This window comes from Notolepis coatsorum (assembly GCF_963971535.1).
Source record: "Notolepis coatsorum genome assembly, chromosome: 8".
Lineage (NCBI taxonomy): Eukaryota > Metazoa > Chordata > Actinopteri > Aulopiformes > Paralepididae > Notolepis > Notolepis coatsorum.
Genome location: NC_140172.1, coordinates 68,392,582 through 68,414,028, shown reverse-complemented (window position 1 = coordinate 68,414,028; position 21,447 = coordinate 68,392,582). Strand labels below are relative to the sequence as shown.

General features: G+C 38.9%; 1 protein-coding gene across 3 annotated transcripts in view; it reads right to left on the bottom strand.

Annotated features, from left to right (window-relative positions):
- Window positions 1-608: 608 nt before the first annotated feature.
- Window positions 609-21,447, bottom strand: part of LOC311233189 (transcriptional regulator ATRX-like) — a 65,147-nt gene continuing 44,308 nt past the window's right edge. Inside the window, exons 5-11 of one of the 3 annotated variants that reach the window (XM_084320106.1) lie at window positions 20,255-20,379; window positions 18,183-18,299; window positions 17,514-17,620; window positions 16,240-16,307; window positions 14,578-16,142; window positions 13,774-13,840; window positions 609-899 (exon numbers count right to left, since the gene is read on the bottom strand). In XM_084320106.1, coding sequence (XP_084176232.1) covers window positions 872-899; window positions 13,774-13,840; window positions 14,578-16,142; window positions 16,240-16,307; window positions 17,514-17,620; window positions 18,183-18,299; window positions 20,255-20,379 — 2,077 coding nt within the window. In that variant the 3' untranslated portion in view covers window positions 609-871. Of the gene's footprint in view, window positions 900-11,602; window positions 13,841-14,577; window positions 16,143-16,239; window positions 16,308-17,513; window positions 17,621-18,182; window positions 18,300-20,254; window positions 20,380-21,447 lie in introns of those variants that run through there. The other 2 variants (XM_084320104.1, XM_084320105.1) reach the window with 2 other exon arrangements.

The following is a 21,447-nucleotide window of genomic DNA, read 5'->3' as shown; positions in this document are numbered from 1 at the left end:
TAGATGTAGCAGTACTGTCTATCTGTATGTCATGTATGGACAGTATGTCATATATGTTATGATGAATTGAAAATGGGGGACCCTGATGTAAACAAGACGAAAGTCTTTCTCTGGTCTGCATCCCCTTAACAATTGTGTGTATTGAGCTGTACTGTATTGTACCCATTCTGCAATCTGTTAATAAAATGTTCAATCAATCCTTGATCGTATATATATAGTATTCCAACATTCTCTGCACTTTTCCATTACAGATGTATATATGTCTGCTGTCATTGTTGTTGTTTTATTTTGTTTGTTCAATGGTGAGACCAAAGACACATTTCCACACTGTGGACAATAAAGTGAAACTAAACAAAAAATAAGTATCTGCCCTGGCCAAATTCATTCATGTTCACTACCATAAATTCAATTTGTATGTCCTTGCACAATGAATGAATGAATAGGCCGTAGCAAATACATTATGTCATGGTCTGAGCATGTTGTAATTGCAGACATAATAAACTCAAATGGTTTGTTGTGGATTTCCAAATATTTATTATATAATACTGTACAGATTAAAAAAAGAGAACAATTAACTTAATACAACAGAACATCGTACTGTAAAAAAAACTCTACTCTAACATCCACTTTGAGCTTTTCTATCTTTTGACATTGACAAAACAATGACATTAAAGTGCAAACTGCCTGCTTTAATTTGAATATGTATAGCCCTGTGGATGATCAGTTCAGTGCCATATAGCAGAACAGAAAATGAATGCAATAGGCATCTCTCTCTCTCTCTCTCTTTTCCAATTATAACATGGTGTTCTGAGGTCTGTCGAAACTGGCGTCCAGTTGACCATGGCCTTCTGCATCTTAGGTTGTCATCTTTTCAGCATGGCCTGGATACCCAGTGTGAGCTACAGAGGGGTGAGATATACAAGTGATATTAGATTCAAATGTATTGCCATTATACAGCATAAGTACAGTACAACGAAAATAAGTTTGGCATCCAACCAGAGTGCAAATGTAACATACAATGAATGTACATGTGATTAAACTGGATCTAAAATATATAAATTAGTAGTACTGAGTATAGTGCTAATCAGATGTATGTACAGAGTTGTAGTATTATGTACAGTGAATATAAAGACAATATGGTAGTCATACTGGCCAGCAGCGTAACTAGTAAGGGATATGTACAAATATATATAGTATTTATATATAAAAATGATTATATGCAGGTATGTAGACAGATATATACAGTAAGAATAAATGAATATATACACACACACACACGGTATATACAGCATTATTGTACATAATATATACAGTTATATGTTATGTGCAGGTGTATACGTAGGTATATAAAATAATTATATGCAGGTATACCATAAGGTCTATCGCTCGTGTGCTACCATAATGTATATCGCTTGTGCGCTGTACCATAAGGTCCATCTCTTGTGTGTCCTACAATATGGTATATTTGTTAATAGAAATGTTAAATCTTCTTTAAGGCGAGACACTGCAGGTGAATAGTCAAATATACTTTTTTTTGTTGATTTTGAGATTTTGTTATATTTTGCTTCCTAAACATGTCTTCTATGAAACTAGTTACAATAAAACGTCAATAACACACATTTAGTTGTTTATTTTACATCATTTTGCCTTATTGCATCCATAAATGTGCATATATTTAATGGGGAAGTGCCTCATTTGCATATATAAACATAAATTTCAGAAAACTTGCAATATATTTTTTCTTAGTTTATATGTACATAACAAATTGGGAAAGTTTCATAGTGATATCTATTCAAATATTCTTTGCCTATTAGGGGGTACTACACTGTACTACACTGTTTGTAGCCTGTGTGTAGTTCTGTTCAGTTCAATAACATCATTATTATTATTATTCAGTTATCAGACATGTGTTTAGGTTGTCTATTACTAATGGTTTGATTAGGTATTGTGTTTGTAAATATCTGTTTAAAAAAAAAAAGTATGGCATTTTACAATACAGAACTTTGAATGCGTTTTCCCAAAAATGAGTTTTAAGAGTTTTTCCTCATACTCTGAGCCAGAAATCTCCACTTCAGTAGCACTCACATACACCAAAACTTCCAGTTCTATTCATATCTATGTTCTGAAGGTATTTACAGAAGGGTTTGTTGATATCGCATTCATACCCTGATTTATATCACATTTTATTCCTAAAAACATGGCAAAATATGGAATTTTACCATAAAAATGGACTGAATGGAGTATTTTCTGATTTATGGAGTGATAAAAAGAGATATCCAAAATCCCCTCTGTAATAACCTTTGGCTCTAATATGTCAACAAAATGAAACTATAATTTTGAAAATGGCTTTATCCAATGTTCAGATTTCTGTCCTGGAATTATATGCAAATTAGTGCATATTTAAGTAGATTATGCCTCATTTGCATATTTAAACATACAATTTCAGAAAACTTGTAATACAAAAAAGTCTTGTCTTAATATAAGTAATCAACTGGGGAAGTTTCATTGTGATATCTATTAGTTAACTTTTTTACCCTATTCACCTGCAGTGTCTCCCCTTAATATCACATGTAGACCCAGAAGGTAGATTTACTTAATAGTTCAATGTCATCTATATGGAGAAAAGTATACATTAGTGTCATTATATACCACCAGTTGGAAATGTGTACTTCCTTAATAAAATACAATCAATACTAGATTAATTTGAAACAGGAACCATAATACTGGGAGATCTAAACCACACTTTTAATAGATTTAGAAGCAATATTACAACTAAGCTAAAACCCCCTCCCAAAATATGAATATACTTTTTTTCTTTCTTTTATTTTGTGTCATAGTGAAGATCACATTGCATTGATCATACAGTATATATACTTGATTCACATATTCAATGACTTTTGCCACTCAAGCTCTTCCATCTTATTCAATTTGTTTTCAAAGTATTCAGCATAAACAAAATAAGCAGTATAAACCGAGTACGCCTCATAAACAACCCAGGGGAGGAAGAATTATTAAAAAATAATGTATAAAGACATGAAAAGAAACGGGAAAAAAAATTAAAAAAAATTAAATAAAAAAGAGGGAGGTAGGTCAGACTCATGTTAGTGTGTATCCAGGTACAAAGTTACATGTGACCATCTCTGCATAAATATATATTTTTTCAGTTGCAATTGTGCTGTCATTTCTTCCATTGTATACATGTCTCAATCTCTTGGTCCATTGTTTGACTGTCTGGTTGATTTTGTAACCATGCCATAGTTACCATTTTCCTTGCTATTAACAGTATCACTCTCAAGATGTACAACGTATCCCCATAGTATGTGCCTTTCGGTATACATCCCAAGATATAGTAAGATGGATTCAGAGGTAAATCAACATCTAGAATGGTTTTAATCTCATTTTTGATATTCACCCAAAATGTCTGCACTTTTGGACAGTCCCAGAAAATATGTGTATGATCTCCGATCATTCCACATCCTCTCCAACATAGTGGTGAGGACCCACCAGCAAATCCGGAGAGAACTTGAGGAGTCCTAAAGTACCTGAACTTAACTTTCCAGTCAAGTTCAACTCCTTCCACAATCCACATAGGGCTATTTGTGATTTTATGATTGCTTGAATGGCTGTCCTCCCATTCTTCATTTTCTATGATCACATTAGCTTCCAACTCCCATTTTTCTTTAATATGGGCGGTATCTCCTGGATCATCTAGTTGTAACATGTTGTAAATATTTGATATTTGCTTTCTTTCCATCAAGTTTTTTTCTATTGTGTTAATAAAGGTCAGGCAGACGCCTGCGAACCCCAGCTACTAGGACAGAGAGGCTTAGGCTCAGCTTCTTCCCCCAGGCCATCAGAGCCTTTAACAATGAACATTGAGTGTCACAGAACACTGAACTATCCACACACAAGCACACATGAACACACACACGACACGCACGCTGTGCACGCTCACACACTAGCAGCCACTTTAACACTTTAACATGAGCGGGCACACACTCATGCCGCACACACGCACACTTATGGCCAAAAGGAAAGGCCACTTTAAATTAGTATAACAACAGGAACAGTGTATTGCACTACCAAAGCTACCTAGCATGTCCTATATGCTCTGTAAATAACTATGTACAGATACCGAGATGTCACACCATGTTACCTGTTTATTGCACAATGTTGTTTTTTTATTGGATTCTATTATATGTTGTACCACTGTATTGCACATCGTTGCGGGCAAGACCACCCGCATTTCATTGTATACTTGTATGCCGTGACAATTAAAACTCTTGACTTGACTTGAAAGTACTGCTCCACGTTTGTTGGCGGTCTCTTAATTGCTTCCCGCTCACTGTGAGTCATTACATAGTGTCTTATTAGAAAATATCTAAACATGTCTTTCGAAGGTAGATCAACACATTGCTGTAGCTGTGCAAACGATTTCAAACAGTCTCCTTCCATTAATTCAGTGCTTCTCAAACTTTTTCTGTCAGGCCCCCCTTTGGCGGACCAAAATATTTTGGGCCCCCCCCCCCTCGCCCCAACAAAATAGTCATGAAATGGGCCATGTTTAAATTTATTGAAATAACACCAATATCGTGACCTTTCAAATTGACAACACCTTCCCTCGCGAGAGCCACCTTGCCTCGCTGTGAAACAGCACTGCAGAATGGTCAGCTCCCATCTCCTCACACAGCGCAGAGAACAGGTGCGCTTTCAGGGGTCGGGTTTTGATGAAATTTACCACGTTTATAACTTCTGTCAAAACCTCATTCAGCTCAGGGCTAAGCTGTCTTGACGCTGGCGCCTCTCTGTGAATTTACAGTGTGTCCATTGCGCGTTTGGCGAGACCCCCTTGATGAGCGCCTGTAGCCCCCTCCTTTTCCCTGCCATGGCCTGCGCACCGTCAGAGCAAAAGCCCACACAGTTCTCCCATTTCAGTCCATGTTCTGTCAGGTAACTGTCAATAATTTTGAAAAGCTCATCAGCTGTCGCTCTGTTTTTGACATATTTGCAAAACAGCAGATCTTCACTCAGTGACTGGGAATTTACAAAGCAAACATAGGAAATAAGCAAACAGTCTTTATTGCTGTCAGTCTTTGACAAGGCAACACGCATGTCATCCTCAAGGCTCAACTTGGCCCTATATTTTGTTTTCAGAGCTGTCATGGATAAAAAGCCAGCTTCAACACCTTAACTGCTGCATCATGAGATACTTGGTACTCAGCACCACACTCTGAAACTAGCTCTCCAGGTGGTATCAGATGAGATTTCAATGAGTTCTTCCAAGAGTTTGGATGGAGATGTGTCAGGAAGCTTTGTCTCAATGTTGTCTGTAAAGTTTTTTTTATCCAGAGTAACTTGGTGATCCTTTTCTGTGTTTTATTAAATAATGATTTTCAGATTTTGAGAAATGGTCAAACTTATCCAAATATGGCAACAGATAGCACTTTAGTGACAATCTTCTGTAATCAAAAAAAAAAAAAAAAAATGTATCTCAAGGCCCCCCCTGTCATGCCTCTGCGCCCCCCTGGGGGGCGCGCCCCACACTTTGAGAAACACTGCATTAATTGATTGATAGTAACCAGGCCCAAGTCCGCCCACTTTTTAAAACCCCCATCCTCTATAGCTGGACAGAACTCTGTATTGTCTGCTATTGGCATGGCCCTAGATATTGATCGTGGAATATACTTTCTTAAAAACAATAACTTAAATGATAGTTGGTGCCTGCTATTCCCAATTATTCTTATCCCAAAATACATGGTATTATAATATCTGATCATAGTCCAGTCAGCTCTACATTAAAGGAAAATAGACATAACACAATAATCTGGAGAATGAATAAAGAAAGCACCATCCAGAATTAGTTAAATACATCTCAAGAAATCAAATATAAACATAAAAAGAAAAAAAATGAAGAAAATGACAATTGCAATAAACCATCTATGAACGTTCAATGGGATGCCTTCAAAGCATATATTAGAAGTATGATAATAGCATATTCATCTTGAAAAAACATGAAACATTGGTAGCAATAAAAGAGACAACTCCAGCAAAAATGGAGGCTAAGCACAAGAGACCCAAATTAAAAGAAACTGAATTAAACTGGAAAAAGCTCAATTAGAACTAGAAGCTTTATTAATAGAAAGAACAAATAATTATAAATGTGCAAAAGAAAACATACTATATCACAGCTAATGAATCAGGGAAACAAATGGCAGCCCTAATAAAGAAAATGACAAACAAACCAGTGATAACTTTTTTCTAAAACTGTCTGCTCCTTTAATTGTAGAACAATTGACTTGATTGATTGATTGAAAACTTTATTAACAGATTGCAGAATGGGTACAATACAGTACAGTTCAATACAAAACTACTAAGAGGATGCAGACCAGAAAAAGACTTTTGTCTTGTTTACATCGGGGACCCCCATTTTCAATTCATCAGGACATTTATGACATACAAGACATGCAGATATACAGAACTGTGTAGTAAAAAGAGATAATAAAAAATATATACATCCGAAGGGGAAGAAACTGTACATTGGTGGGGGGGGATTTGGACATTTACAGGGGCCAGTTTCTAATTGCAGCCACCCGTAGGTGCTCTTTGAAGGAGGGTATAGGGATTCACATTCCTTCACGGTTGTGGATAGGGCGTTCCACATTATTGTGGCATAATTGCGAAGTGTTTAGTCCCTTGTTTGAGCCGAATCTGGGTTGAACATGATTTGTGGAACTCCCTCTGGTGTTGTGGTCGTGGAATTCACTGACCTTTGGGAAGTATTTCGACATGTACATGGGTATCCAAGTGGTGTAGTGTATCTAGTAGACCAAGCCCATTGCAATTTGCTGTACTCCGTCTGTCGTCTACTCTAAGCCATCCTAGGTTGTCAAAATGTGCAGGGGTAAGGTGGGTTTTATGAGTAAGGCCCAGCAGTAGTCTGATCAGTTTGTTTTGTGATGTTTGTAGCCTTGTTTTTAGGGCCTTTGAGGTGCTTTGGTACCATGAGGTGCAAGCATCGTAGTACCCTTGAATGAGTGCCGAGTCTTCAAGGTATTCTTGCTTACCAGAGGAGATCCAGTACAAGAATCTTGTACGTTAGTTGACTTTTTTTATTACATTGGTTGCCATTTTGTCACAGGAAAGATTATTCATATTTATTTAGACTCATATTTAGAATCTTCCTATCGCAACAGGAAGATTTCCTAAGTGTCTGGAAATCTGCACATGTGATCCTGTTACATAAAGGTGGTGTTAGAGATGATTTAAATAATTACCATCCTAACTCCAAGTTACCCTGCTTAGCGAAGGTCTTGGGGAGTCTTTAGTGAATAATCAACTTAAGTCCTTTCTCTCAAATCACTATGTACTAAGCCCACACCAATCCAGGTTCAGAGCCAATCATAGCACATTATCAGCCATCTCTTACTGACGACATAATATCAGCTTTAGACAAGAAGCACTGTGCTGCCCTCTTTATTGATCTGTGAAAAGCTTTTGATAGTCGATCACCGTATAATAAAGATTAGATGCTAGTGATAGGTTCCAAGATAATCAGTCAGGGAGACGTTGGTGTGTAAAGTCAGGTTATGCCGAATCAGAATTTTTATCAATAACTAAAGGTGTGCCACAGGGTTACATTTTAGGTCGTCCTCTTCACTATTTATATTAACGATATTGTGTCTTCACTGAATGGTTGTCAAGCCCATTGAGTCACTGAATATAAATATCTTGGTGTGTGGCTCGATGAGATATTTACATTTAAATTCCATGTGGACAACCTTGCCTCCAAGTTGGGACTGAAAAATTCCTGGGCACCAGGGTGGCACACTGCATAACGCACCACGGTGCTACGCAGTCGTACCGTGTTTGACTCCCGGAACCGGCGACATTTCCTGCATGTCTTCCCCCCACATCTTCTCCCATTCTCCCTCTCAGCCTGTAAAAATGCTAAAATAATAATAATAAAAAAAGAATTGGCTTCCTATACAGAAACAGCTTTCCTTTGATTAGTAGGAAGAGGGTTGTCAAAGCAGTTTTCGTATCAGTCTTGGACTATGGTGATGTAATTTTAGGCATGCTGCAGCCTCAACCCTTAAATCCCTGGACTCTCATCACTCTGGCCTCAGATTAACACTTTGACTGCCTAAAAACGCTTAAACACGTCATTCCCGGCCATGCTCAAGTTGCCGAAGACGCTTTAAAGCGTCTTTGATATCAATATTTCAAAAATCTGGGACCGGATTCATATTTCCCCTCCGCTGGCCTGAGATCCACCAGGAGGACCCACTGAGCTCTCTGGCGGTTCAGGAGCGCCATCTGGTGGCCGATCGGCGCAATCGCTTAACAGGAAGCGCAGTAGAGGTTTTGCTGGACGGCCGTATTACTTCCGGGCACTCGGTACATGTCCCGGGACTCTGGCTCGTCACACTACACAGCGATCGATTGCCAATAACTCGATAAACAACATGATTTGGACGTATATACCATTATACAAGCTGGAGATGGACCGGGTAAATCGCCATCCCATAATGATACAATTTCTACTCTACGATGATCGCCCAACGGCGCGCGGAGACTGGGGTGAGTTTTAGCGTGTAACGTTACCGTCTTCGATACTAACTGCTATTATCAACATTTGACCCACATTAGATGATTGGTATAACGCTGCCCACGGAATTATAAACGCCCCCTAGCCCATCCGGTCAACATCAGATGACGTGTAGTAACTTCTAGAAGTACGTCTAGTTGGAATTTTTTATATCGCGCTGATTGCCATAAAACTATTGCATCATCAATATAATGTATTTGGGGCTATAGATCACGTTCTGGAGAAAGCTGCAGAAAGAGATGAAAACATACTTATACATTAGACCATACTTTACTATGAATATGTGAATGAAAAAGTTTAACGTTGCTACACAATGAACAATACATATAGGACTTTGAATGGGCCCTAATAATGGCAATGTAGCAATAGAATTTAAAAAGTTATAGCCCTGCAAAGAAGGGGAATTTCTCCATAGACAAATAGAGCCGGCAACCTACGGTTGATAATGAATTTAACCCATGGCAGCCAAAGTGTTAATCACTAATGATACGACACTCATCACTCTGTCCTTCATGGGAAGGTTGGTTGGTCCTCTCTGATGGAGATGCACAACAAACACTGGTATTTGTTCTTTTTTAAAGGCCCTTATTGGAACAGGGCAAATCTGCATTTTGCTATGATGCCCCTAGCTCATGGAATGAACTACAACAGTCCTTAAAGCTTGATCTCCAACCTTTGCCAATCATTTAATTGATTTGTTATCCTTACTTTTTGCCTCATCTTATTGTTATGATTTCATGCCTTTTTGCGTATGTACACTCAACGTGACTGTAAATGAGGGAAGCACAGTAGCCTTTAGAGTTTTAATAAAGGGTTGAAAGATAATACAGGGGCTTTAACTCATTCTGCGCCAGTCGGGTTAACTCTGCAACCGTTCAGCGCCAATCACGAGAAAACTCTGGTTTTAATCGTTATTTCTTTTATTAGCTATATCCATTCATTTTTCATCCATCCAGCCTGATGTTATCATTGGGAATGGGTCTGAGCTCGCAAAAGGGCAAATACCGCCACCTACGCCTTCCAGACGGTATTGCACACCATTATAAATTATGTAGTTTCTTTTCTGGGCCAATCTGAGCCAATGCGGGCGGGGTTTAAATATTCCGGCAGGACGAGCGTTTACAACGATACATCTGCGATGCTGCCCCCCCCCCCCCCCCCCCCCTTCATAAGCAATGCCGGACAATGTGGGATGGACCTCCGCAAGCAGTATTTGGAATGGCAATCAGATAATTGGATTCTTTTTTTTTGCATTACATCAGAGACATGGTAAGAACACTATATATCAAATCTTGCGTTGATCTGATATTTCTTTCTCCCGTTGGCTGCGGTGGGGGGGGGGGGGGGGGGGGGGCTACGAGGGCCATTTCATATATGCACGAGGAGACATAATGATAATCTAGTGTTGATTTCAGTAAAATTCGATAATCTGGCAAAAAGACATAATGATAATCTAGCGTTGATTTCAGTAAAATTCGATAATCTGGCAAAAAATTACAACGCGATAAGGGCATTCCACTAAAACACTATTATCGCGTCTTTTCCTGGGATTACTAAGAATCACCAAAATTATACTCATATTCAAAAAACAATGGTTTTTTGCATGTTGACCAGAAGCAATTCACTGACAATCGACAGTGTTATTAAGATATATTTTAAGCACTCGCAAATTTAGCAGTCTCCCCATTGATTAAAGCCCTGGCGTAGCCAGAAGGTAGACAGCGACCCCTGGCACTGATTGAGTTAATAATGAACAACAAATAATTAATTTAAATTATTTCATGAATCTTTTTATAAATTGGAAACAAACTGGATTCAAAAACCTTTGAGTTTTATTTATTAATAAAAATCAAACCTTACCTGACTCAAAACAATTAAAAACAATCATGAGTCTCCAGGGGCGTCGTTTTGGTATGGCAAGGTATGGCACTCGCTTTTTTTTTTTTTAATAAAGAATTTGAATGTTGATTTAGAATTCGAATGTCAACATTATGAACGAAGCTTCGAACTATTCGGTACAGCCCTAGCAATAGCATGTTTTGATATCGTCAATTATCTCACTTTTACAAGGTGACTTTTACTAGGTGACTAACTCAAATATGCCACACAAAAAAAAAGGAAAATGGACATAGACGTTTTTTTAGTCAAAGGGCAGCAGAGACAAGTGATACAGGGACACAGGTAAGGTTTTAAAATGGCTTAGTGATTAATACAGTGCAGTTCAGCATTCAGTAACCCATACTTTTTGTCAACATGTCTTTGATACATTCTGTTGAACACACACCTCAAAACCATACCTAAGGAAAATGGGCTCAATTGCAAGAAAAATAATAGACCGTTATGATATTACATTCTGCTCAGCATACCTTGGCTTTTACTGAAATGACGCCACTGAGTCTCACTACAGGGACGAGGTGAGCCAACTGATCACATGGTGCGGGAACAACAACCTCATTCTCAATGTGGAGAAAACAAAGGAGGTTGTTGTCGACTTCCGGAGAGCGCACACCCAGCACCCTCCACTGACCATCAATGGTGCAGTGGTGGAGAGAGTGAGCAGCACCAAATTGCTGGGTGTGCACAACATCACAGAGGACCTCTCCTGGAACACCAACACTGCATCACTGGCGAAGAAAGCTCAACAGCTACTGTTTATATTGTATAGTGCTGTATATTGTGTGTACATCGTGTTCCATATTGTTACTTTATGTTTATATTAAGATCTTTTTTTATATACACCGTGGGAAGGGGGAAACGCAATTCCATTTCTCTGTATGTCTTGCACATTACGAGAAGTGACAATAAAGCTCGACTTTGACTTGACCCAATGGATTTCTCTAATAAATATAATCCTGAAACGAGGTAAGACACACCAGCAGATTTCAGATATATAACTAGTTTTGTAAAAAAAAATGAAATAGCTCCAAACCAATAAGAACATGCCTTAGTTTATTACAGTATGTTAAAAGAAACATCAAAATGGCAGTGCTAGCAGTTTGATCATGTTGAATGAAATTCTTTCATATTTTATAAATGCTAAAAATGCCAATAGAAATGATAGACTTCCAAAACACCACACAACAGAATCTTTACAAATGGAACTCTATATATTGAAACAGTTGTAAAAAAACAAAAACAAAAAAACGGAATAATTCTGTAATTATTAAAGTACATTTTCAGCAATATCAGGCTAGATTAATATAGACGAAACCGAGATAATGCCCATTAACAAAATTATACAAGACATACCAGAGTCCCTCAAAATATTTAAGTGGTCTAGAAAGGGCTTTAAATACCCTATAAAAAAAGAAATTATACAAAGACAATTTCATTTATTTTAAAAGATATAACAAATTATCGAATTAAATGGAAAAATCTCCCCCTAAATTTAACAGGACAAATACATTCTTTCAGAATGCTATGCCTTCCAAAACCTTTATTTACTTTCTCAATAATACCCATACTGCCATCAAAGACGTTTTGAAAATGATACGTATACAAAAGTAATTGAATATAAATGGCCAAATAAACCGATCCATCCTACAACAAAAGACAAAAGGTGGATTCAAAATCAAATAATTCTATCATTAATAATACTATAAAGAATTGGAAAAACATGAAGGCAATGAATCAATACCAAAAAATACAGAATTATGGGGAAATGAATACATAATTCAAAACAAACCAATCAAATGGGCAAACAGTGGGATAGTGTATATATTAAGGTTTTGGTGGATAATAGATAAACATTTGATCAATTCTACAGCTTAAAGCTTAGAAGAGATCAAAATTTGAAATGATACAAAAACATTAAATAATTGTATAAAATGTCAAATAGAAAGTGACTCTATAATACATGCATTTTGGGAATGTAACAAAATTACACTTTTCACCATCACTTTGTCTGATAATGATATCCATCATGATACCGTAACTAAATACCCTATGGGATGGATAATAATTGTATCATCACTTGTCATGAAGAAACTCATACTGAAATTACTGGAAGAATTCAAAACCTCCCATCTATATTTCATTGGAAAATATACATGTTGCATATTTTGAGAATGGAGCAACATGTGGCTGCTGAAAAGAAGAAAACAATATCAAATTATGGAATGAAATACTACATCCCCTACAAAGATGAGATGAACTGGTTTTTGTTTACTCTTTTGAAGAACAGGATATGTGGGACTGGCTTACGGGGGACAAACATCTGGAGGTGGAGGTTGCAGGTGCCGATGGCTGATCTTGGTGCCAGGCAGAATCACCACACATTAGTAGCGGGGAGGACTGCGGGAGTGGGGGGTGCCAGGATTGACCAATGGTAGAACAAGTTGATGGCAATATACACAGAGCCATTGATGGTGGTCTTATAGATTTTTGTGCAATACATCCTGAGGGAGTATTAACCATTTCTTGCAGCTCCTTGGAATACTAACATAATATAACTATATTAAAAATGTTAACTTAAATATTGAGCATCTCCTGTAGTGAACTTCCCTTCTGTTCCTCTGCTTTCAGCACTGACTGAGTGAGATGGAGGGATACTTGTTAGACTAGAAGTCTTTATTTGTCACGCAGTTTTAACACACGCACGCGAGATGAGATGGGCGACCCACAGGAACACACACACGCATGCACTGAGTCGCTGATGAAATGTCTCTCTGCACTTTTCCCATTTTCCCAGGGAGATGGAGAGGGGGGGTGTGTGTGTGTAGATATGTTGCTAATGCTATCATTTTGATGTTCAGTCATTATCCTTGTTTGTGTTATTTCTTTGTTTGGTTTGGTTTTGTAAAACAATACAAATAATTATAAAAAAGAATATTACACCAGACTTATCCTTTACCTTTTATAGACTTTACTTACCTACCAATGTAAACTTTCACCCACCAAGTCTATGAATAGTATGCCCTTTGCCATACACATACAGTATGTGCAGCTATGGATGATTAGCTCCTATTTTCAGTCGATTACAATTTTCTCAGCTTTGTTGGAATGTGACAAGGAGCGGAAGCGCTACTCCTCACAGAACAAAAACAATTGGAAAAGGAAGTCTGCTCTTTGGTTGTTTTCTTTAAGAGTTGCACTGACGTGTGTGTCGGACTCGGATCATAGTAAGTTTGTCAGCAAGATTACTGCATAAGACACTAGAAGCATACCTATCTTGAATGTAATCATCATCATCATCATCATCATCGTCATCTTCTTCTGCTGTGACCTCATCCGCTGCAAAACAACAAAATATAAGTACAAATTAAAGATACTAAATGTTAGACAACAAATAAACAAGACTAAGAGTCTGAAAGCCCTGCTAGCTGCCATGGTATATCCTGCTCAGACCATGGCTACTTATTGGTCGAATTGCTTATAGAGATTAAGCTTTATAATAATTGCAGAGATAGAACCCTGCAATCTGTGATTTAACTGGGATGTAATATCCAGGGCTGCTCCATAGTCTTAAGGAGCAATAGACGGCTGTTGATTTTGGGCAGAACTTAAGAGAAATATTTTCAAATCCTTAAACCAAATTCAGCAATGCCCTTCCCTATGGGAATGCATCAGGATGCCTTCAAAGCCACGCCCCACTTGGTAGCTAGCTGGCAGCTATGCATTCGTGTACGAGCGCAACCGTTATGCATGCGTGTCACTAGAGGGTTTGACATTTCATTCGTTTGATTGGCTGCTGTTGTTTTAGCTCCTGCCCTTTACTGGAACGACAGATTTAAAAAATGTCGGTGTCAAACATCTCGTTATTTTAGAAATCTAAAATATTGCCAATAATCGGCGGCCGCCTACTGATCCTTTAAGCATGCAAAATCAAATGTACAGGCAATTAACTATTTGCACAGCAAATGTAAGAATAAAAGTAAAAGAAATAAGTAACAATAAAAATAGTATAATTGAGATATGCTTTAGTTGTGTTCAGACAGTTGAACCATCCACACGGCTGATGAAACACTCACCGGATGAGTGGAAGAAGGCTGCTGTTACAGGTAGGTACAAGGACACATTCTCAGTATTGGGCTTAATTTTCTGGACATTATCATCACCCATAGAGGTGCCATGCTCCTCTTCGCTCGATGAGATCACTATTGTGGCTACTTTCTTAGGCCTTCCAGGTCGCCTTGTACCCTCTTTCCTTGTTGCACATTTGTCTGTTCGAGACTTCCCCATTGGCCTCGGTTTACTCAAGGATGTGATCTCCTTCTGCAGGCCAGGGTCTTTACTAGAGGAATCTGTGGCGTGACCGCGTCGAGCCCTGACTCCCCTATCATTCCAAACGGATTCCGAGGGAAAGTCCGACGCCTTGCGTTTGTGGCCGGCCCTCTGCGGTGAGAGAGGCGTGTTCTTAGCGAGTCCGAAGAGACATGTCTTGGTCACCCGAGTCGACCCTCTGTCGTCTGCATCGTCGTCGTCGGTACTGAGGGGTTCATCAGAGGCGGGTGCCATGGCCATTGCTACTCCCCGCAGTAGAGCCACAGGGACTTCATCCGAGTCAGAGTCCTCCCTTAATTTGCAAAGACCTTGACCGTCAGTCCTGCTGACCCGTGCTGTGGTAGAGACATCCTCCTCGGGGTCCAAGTCACTTTCGCTGTCGGTGGCTGAATGACCGTTGCAGGGCGGCTCTTGTTCTATAGGCCGGACTTCGGCCGCCACTTTTTTGGCCAGAGTCGTTGCACTTAGAGCAGATTTGAGGGGATGTTTACGGGGTCTCCCTCTAGTTCGATGTGGTTTCGTCACATGGACCATGGTAGGGCAGGCATGGGCACATTTCTCACTGAAGGAAGGATTTCTGTCCTCGGTAAAGCCACTAGAGTGAGAATCATCCTCTTCCAAATGCTGAGCGGCCAGCTTTTGTATATCATCCAGGCATCTTTTCTGAGAGACATCCAGCTCCACATCTGCTCTTTGTACCTGTTGTGCTGTATCAAAGTCATCCAGGTTTTCCCAACTGTTTAACAAGCCAGAGTCAATGAGCTCCTCCTTAAGGCCTTCCTCCAGGGCAGTGTAAGTCTTGCGCAATCCTTTCAGGACCGACCAGAAAGACTTCAGATAGAGAACTCTAACGGCAGCCGTTTGTTTGACCTTTGTACCACTTTTAACAAACTTCACAAAGGCTTTGTTCACAGTATTCGTGGAGTCCAACAAGTGTTTTGCCTTTTTGGTGAGATCTTTTGGGATCTGCAGTGTTTTGTAATTAAACACAACATTGCCATCCATACCGCTGTGGTCCCACGTATCCAAGGAAATCCTTTGGGAAAGATTTGGCAAGATCTCTGCCTCCACTTGAGTCGTCTTGGGATGTTGATAATACAGGTTTACATTGTCCAGGTTGGCAAGGATGCCATTACAGTTCTCCACCAGGTCTTCAAGGGGCTCTGGGTTACAGACATAGCAGTACCATTTGCTGGTCTCCTCCAAGATATCAAACAGCTCCTTCCTCCCCAAGTTTCTTAAAATACACGTCTTACAAAAGGCATTACTGCAGAAGTCACAAATTATTAAGTTGCCCCCTTCTGCACACCATCTGTATGAGAAAAGGAGAAATGGATAATAATAAACAAACATATCAAGTAAACAAACATTTGTTAATTTGCTTTATTATGTGAAATGATAAAGCCTACCTGCACTGTTCGTCCATTGCATCCTCATCCTTACTTATCTCATCACTGGAGTAATACCTGAAGCAAGACTGATTAAAGAAGAGACATACAAAATGAATGAAACGGTGTAGAAATAATGTATTATATAATGTATAATATTGTAACGGCTACAAAATTATATCCATGTCTGAAGCCATTATCGAATTTTGTAAAAAGGTAAACTCGAGAACTATTAGGAATGTCTGACCACTAATTGCGTCTGACTGTTAATCACCAAAACCTGCACGAACTACAATGTATGACGTATATCACACCAGACAGGCATGTTTTTTTTCTCATATTTTTATATTCAGAGTTCAATTGTATTGCCTATATTTATATCCTTCTTCAATTACCCTGCCCATACTCCATGGTGCTATGACGACCGAATTTCCCCAAGGGGATCAATAAAAAGGAATATCTTATCTTAAACAAGTGAATGTGTTACTTGTGAGCTTTGTCTGATTCAGTCAACTTCATAAATATGTCATTCTGACAAAAAAATTAAACATGAAATACTCCTCAGATCATGACATTTGGTCCTTGGAAATGTGTTTTTATATCCTACTGATGTTATCAATGTGCATTATTTGGATAGTTTATAGGCCAAATTGTATGACCAGATGCAATCTAAGTTCTGAAAAAATTGGTCGAATATGCACCAAACTACAGTAGGCCATTCACTTGATTCTCACTAAACATGTGTGGCATTTAGTGACCAACATTTTATAAAATAAAATTGGTAAGCCAAACTGTTAGATTAGAAGTGTGGTCAAAATGTGTCATTAAGGATTCAGGGTGTCGGCATCTAATAATAATAATAATGGATTGGATTTATATAGCGCTCTTCATGACACCCCAGTGACCCCAGAGCGCTTACAGAGTCCATTATTCGTTCATACACAGTCATCCCGGTGGTGGTAAGCTACAATTGCAGCCAGAGCTGCCCTGAGGCAGACTCACGGAAGCGTGGCGAATAATCATCGCCTACGGCCCCTCCGACCACCACCAACATTCATTCACATGCATACACATTCATACGAGGCAAGTAGGTTAAGTGGCTTGCCCAAGGACACAACGGCAGTGGGATGGACATGGGCTTGAGCGGGATTCGAACCACCAACCCTTCGATCATTGGACGACCCGCTCTACCCCTGATCCACGCCGCCCCACGATCTAGTTACTTAAAGGGGAATACCACTCATTGTAATTTATGTTATTCATTCCTATGGCTTAGGAATAAACTAGGACCTTACCTTGCAAATAAGAACTTTGAGAACAGGATGCTGATAGAAGCTGTCTCTCTGGAAGTGGTTAACCTGTTGACCGCATGCTGTGCAAGATACAATTTCCATGCATTCGCCTACAGGGTATAATCATGAACAAAGAAGTGGTTAATTTCCACCTAAAGAATACATGAATACATTTTTATTGTAGCCTACAATGATCACCATGGTCTTAAAATAGTTAACTCCTTCAAACCTCAATCATCCCACATCAACATCACTGTCTTTTGAAGGCTGTGGTGGGCTCCGTTTTTAAGCTAGTACAACACCAGTGATATCACATGAGATTACAAGGAATCCATTGATACCAAATTTAGTAGTTTACCAGGAAAGGGGCTAAATATAAACTCAATTTATATATAAATATATACCGCGACACCTCCAAGTGCAAATATAACATGACCCCATTACTTCATTTGCAACAGAAAACCACCAGGACAATATGGTAATTGGACTATCCCAAACTGTCCTCTTCTCTTGACCCTGCAATCACAATTGCTTCGTTCCATGGTCGGACAAAATATATTTTCCTGGCTTTTTCTCGACCCTCTTATCACAAGCATTGCTTTCCTCAGTCAAGCTAAAAGAGGGCGGATCTTGGATTAGATCATTCTCCCCCCTTCAGTACCAAAGGCTGACCTTGACGTCTCCTTGGAAAATCTCTCTTTAGGACACCAGACTTCTGCCCACGAAACTCTGGACCTCTGAAGTCATCTTTTCCATTTCTCACAGGTTCAGGCCTCACCAACGCAGTACCTGAGAATACAAAATAAAACGGTAAATAAAACAATTAAATCAAGGTACCTTCAATTCACCCATCACTAAGTCCCAACCTTTTGTAGCTAACCGTTGCTACTGTCAAAGTTGTGTTTTTAGCACAGAAAACATGTCATGGTACATCAAGGAGGCTTTATTATACTTTTGGACACAGACAGACCTTAATAATAGATTAATTGCAGATTAAGTGTGAGTGCTTCACAACAGTCAAATAGACATAGGCATAAAATAGCTCATTTACAGTACAATAATCAGTGTGGATGTAATGAGTCCAAGTGACAGAGTGCATTAAAAGGTTATGGTGAAGAGGTACGTTTTTAGCTCACGTTAGAAGATATTTAGTGAGCTAGCCTCCATAATGTCCATAAGTTTTGCCCGAAGATCAAGAAGCCATCAAAAAGACCTTCAGTATGTCATGGAGGGATATATGCTAAACTTAATGGATGACTTGAAACTGAAATTGGAGGCGATAAAGAGTCAATCGTAATGCAAGAAGGAGAAGCCTCATCGGACAGTCATGATCGTAACAGAATATAAATCTGACATCTAAAATAGTCATATCACCTCTATGAGACAACGTGACTTTTTCTTTTGCCAAAAGGGTAACATTTTAGATTTATTTTACTCATTCAGTTGGGAACATTCAAATATGCTCCCTTTGCCCTAAAATCGCACAGTTCAGTTCTTGGGATTTTGCACTGAAAGAAGGAGTTTGCCAAATTATCATCTGAGGTGCTTTATCTGCTCAGCCTTCCAGCTCTGGAACGGATTCCAACTATCTGCTTATGAACACAGTACTTCCAGAAGGTAAGAAATAAAGACAATGTTGAAAATCTGCAGTATTCACTAGGAATGGACAAAACCCGCAAAATACTATTCGATAGTCACTGGGAACTTTTTGAATAATAGTCAAAAATCGAGCACACACACACACGTTAACATATGATTATGTCTTTACTCGAGATAACATGAGGTAATCCAACAAGTGAGCTAGCTGGCTGCTGTCATTGCTAACAGCTAACGCTAGCGGACCAGGCAAGCATATTTCCGGGAACAAAAGCATTCATTCTAAACGTTACATCACAGATGCTTGAAATGTGTGAGCTTAGTGAAACAAATCTACAAAATCTTGCTACAATGTAACATCTCCGGTTTCTTTCTTTTCTGTTCTCCCAGCTGTTAACAGACTGTTATGCTACCTGGCTAGCTAGCTACCTGTACCCAGCATGCCGCTCAGCAGTGTAACGGCTAATAGGTCCCCTGTAAATACACTACACAGTAAAATGTTTTGAACAAAACGATATAACCATAATATTTATTTTCATAATTTAGCAACTATTAGAATAATTTTAAACCGATGGCCATACCTAGTATTGACCTTCCAAGCCAACCTTGGCCTGATTTGGAGACAGGAAAAACACACTTATGTATCACAATTACCCAAGAAGCTCAGCTGCCAGGGTCCTCACCCACACCAAGCTCTGGCAGTACATCACCCCACCCTCAACCTCACCCTCATCCACCTCCACTGGCTCCTGGTCATGTCCCATACAGCTGCACCTTTGTTTACAGTTTATTTTTCTCATATTTGTATATTCAGATCAAATTGTATTGCCTATTATGCATTATGTCTGGCTTAATCTAAAGCCTTAATTTTGTTCCCTGTTTTTCAGCATTTAGCTACAGGCATGGATACATTGTATGTAATAATAAACAATGTCATAGTAACTGGTGGGTGTTATATTATTTCACCCATGTACAGCAGGCATCCACACTACACAGCATTTACAGACATAAATAAACTTGATGGCTCATCTCCTACTCTGGGTATTCAGTAGGTGGTGTCAGAGAGGCAACTATCCATGTGACCTAAGGATAGTAATACAGCACTTGAAAAACATGTCAATAATTTGTCAAGAAATTTGAATACCTACCTTTTGGCAATCTTGATGAATCAAAATCATAATTTGAATTGGTTAGCAAATCCAAGTCTTCATCACTTTCACTTGAATCCCCAGACAGATCTTGTCCAGAATGCTTTATCACAACGGCAGGCTTTCTGTAATGTCAAAGAAACAGGAAAGACTCAACATTCAACCATAAGCAGGGCTGCTGTGCTACTGCATCATGTCCACGAGTGAAGACGAGATCTTAAGGAGCCTTAGGGTCACTCAGTCATAAATAGGTCAATACAGTCCGTATTAATTAATGTTGGGTTTCTTTTTCAAATGTAGCCAAGAATAAAGACTCTAACCCTATCAAAACAACAGTCAAAGTCTAGATTTTCAGCACTACGTTTGTTTAACAATGATTTTAAGTGTTATCAAAATATGAGTTTATAGAATTCTCAGTGCATTGCATCGGAAACCGGCGGATATAGACGTGAGGAAATTACGTCGTCATTCATGTTTGTAGTAGGGCTGCACGATTATTCGATTTTTAAATCGAAATCGCGATTTGGAATGATGCAATTATCAAATCGCAAAAAATATATAAAATCGCAATATATATATTTTTTTTTAACCAGGAAGTCCCATTGAGATACAAGATCGGTTTGGGAGAGGGAGGTAAGGGGTTTTAGATTGTGTGTTGTGAAGTTGAGGGAGAGTAAAGTACAGAAAAAAAGGTACCGTTGGGTACCGGTATCGATTCCCAGGTAAAAAGAAACATTTTCAGGCTCGGTATCCTGAAAAGACCCACCGCGTAGGCCAGATGCAAGCCGCATTTTACAATAAACTTCTGTGGGGCTGTAAAAAAATAAAAATAAAAAGTATAAATCGCAAATTTTATCGCAATCGCAATATCTGTTAGAAAAATCGCAATTAGTTTGTAGTCCTATTAAAGAGGAGACCGAGGGCTTTCGATGGGCTTTCGAATTTCATAAAACTACACTACCCAGCTCACACCAGCCGCTGTCAAACTTCTGACGTCTAAATAATTTTTGAACGTTATTTTCGCAATTATATCTCACGGGTCGAACAAACCTGAACGCCATTGCCATAAAATACAATGTAGTTTGTTTCTTTCTGTGAACGTCTAGGAAAAGAAACGTGTCTCAATCTGATGAAAAATGGCGGCGCATTTTTCATTATAAAAAAAAGTTACTGTACTACTACTTACAGTAGAT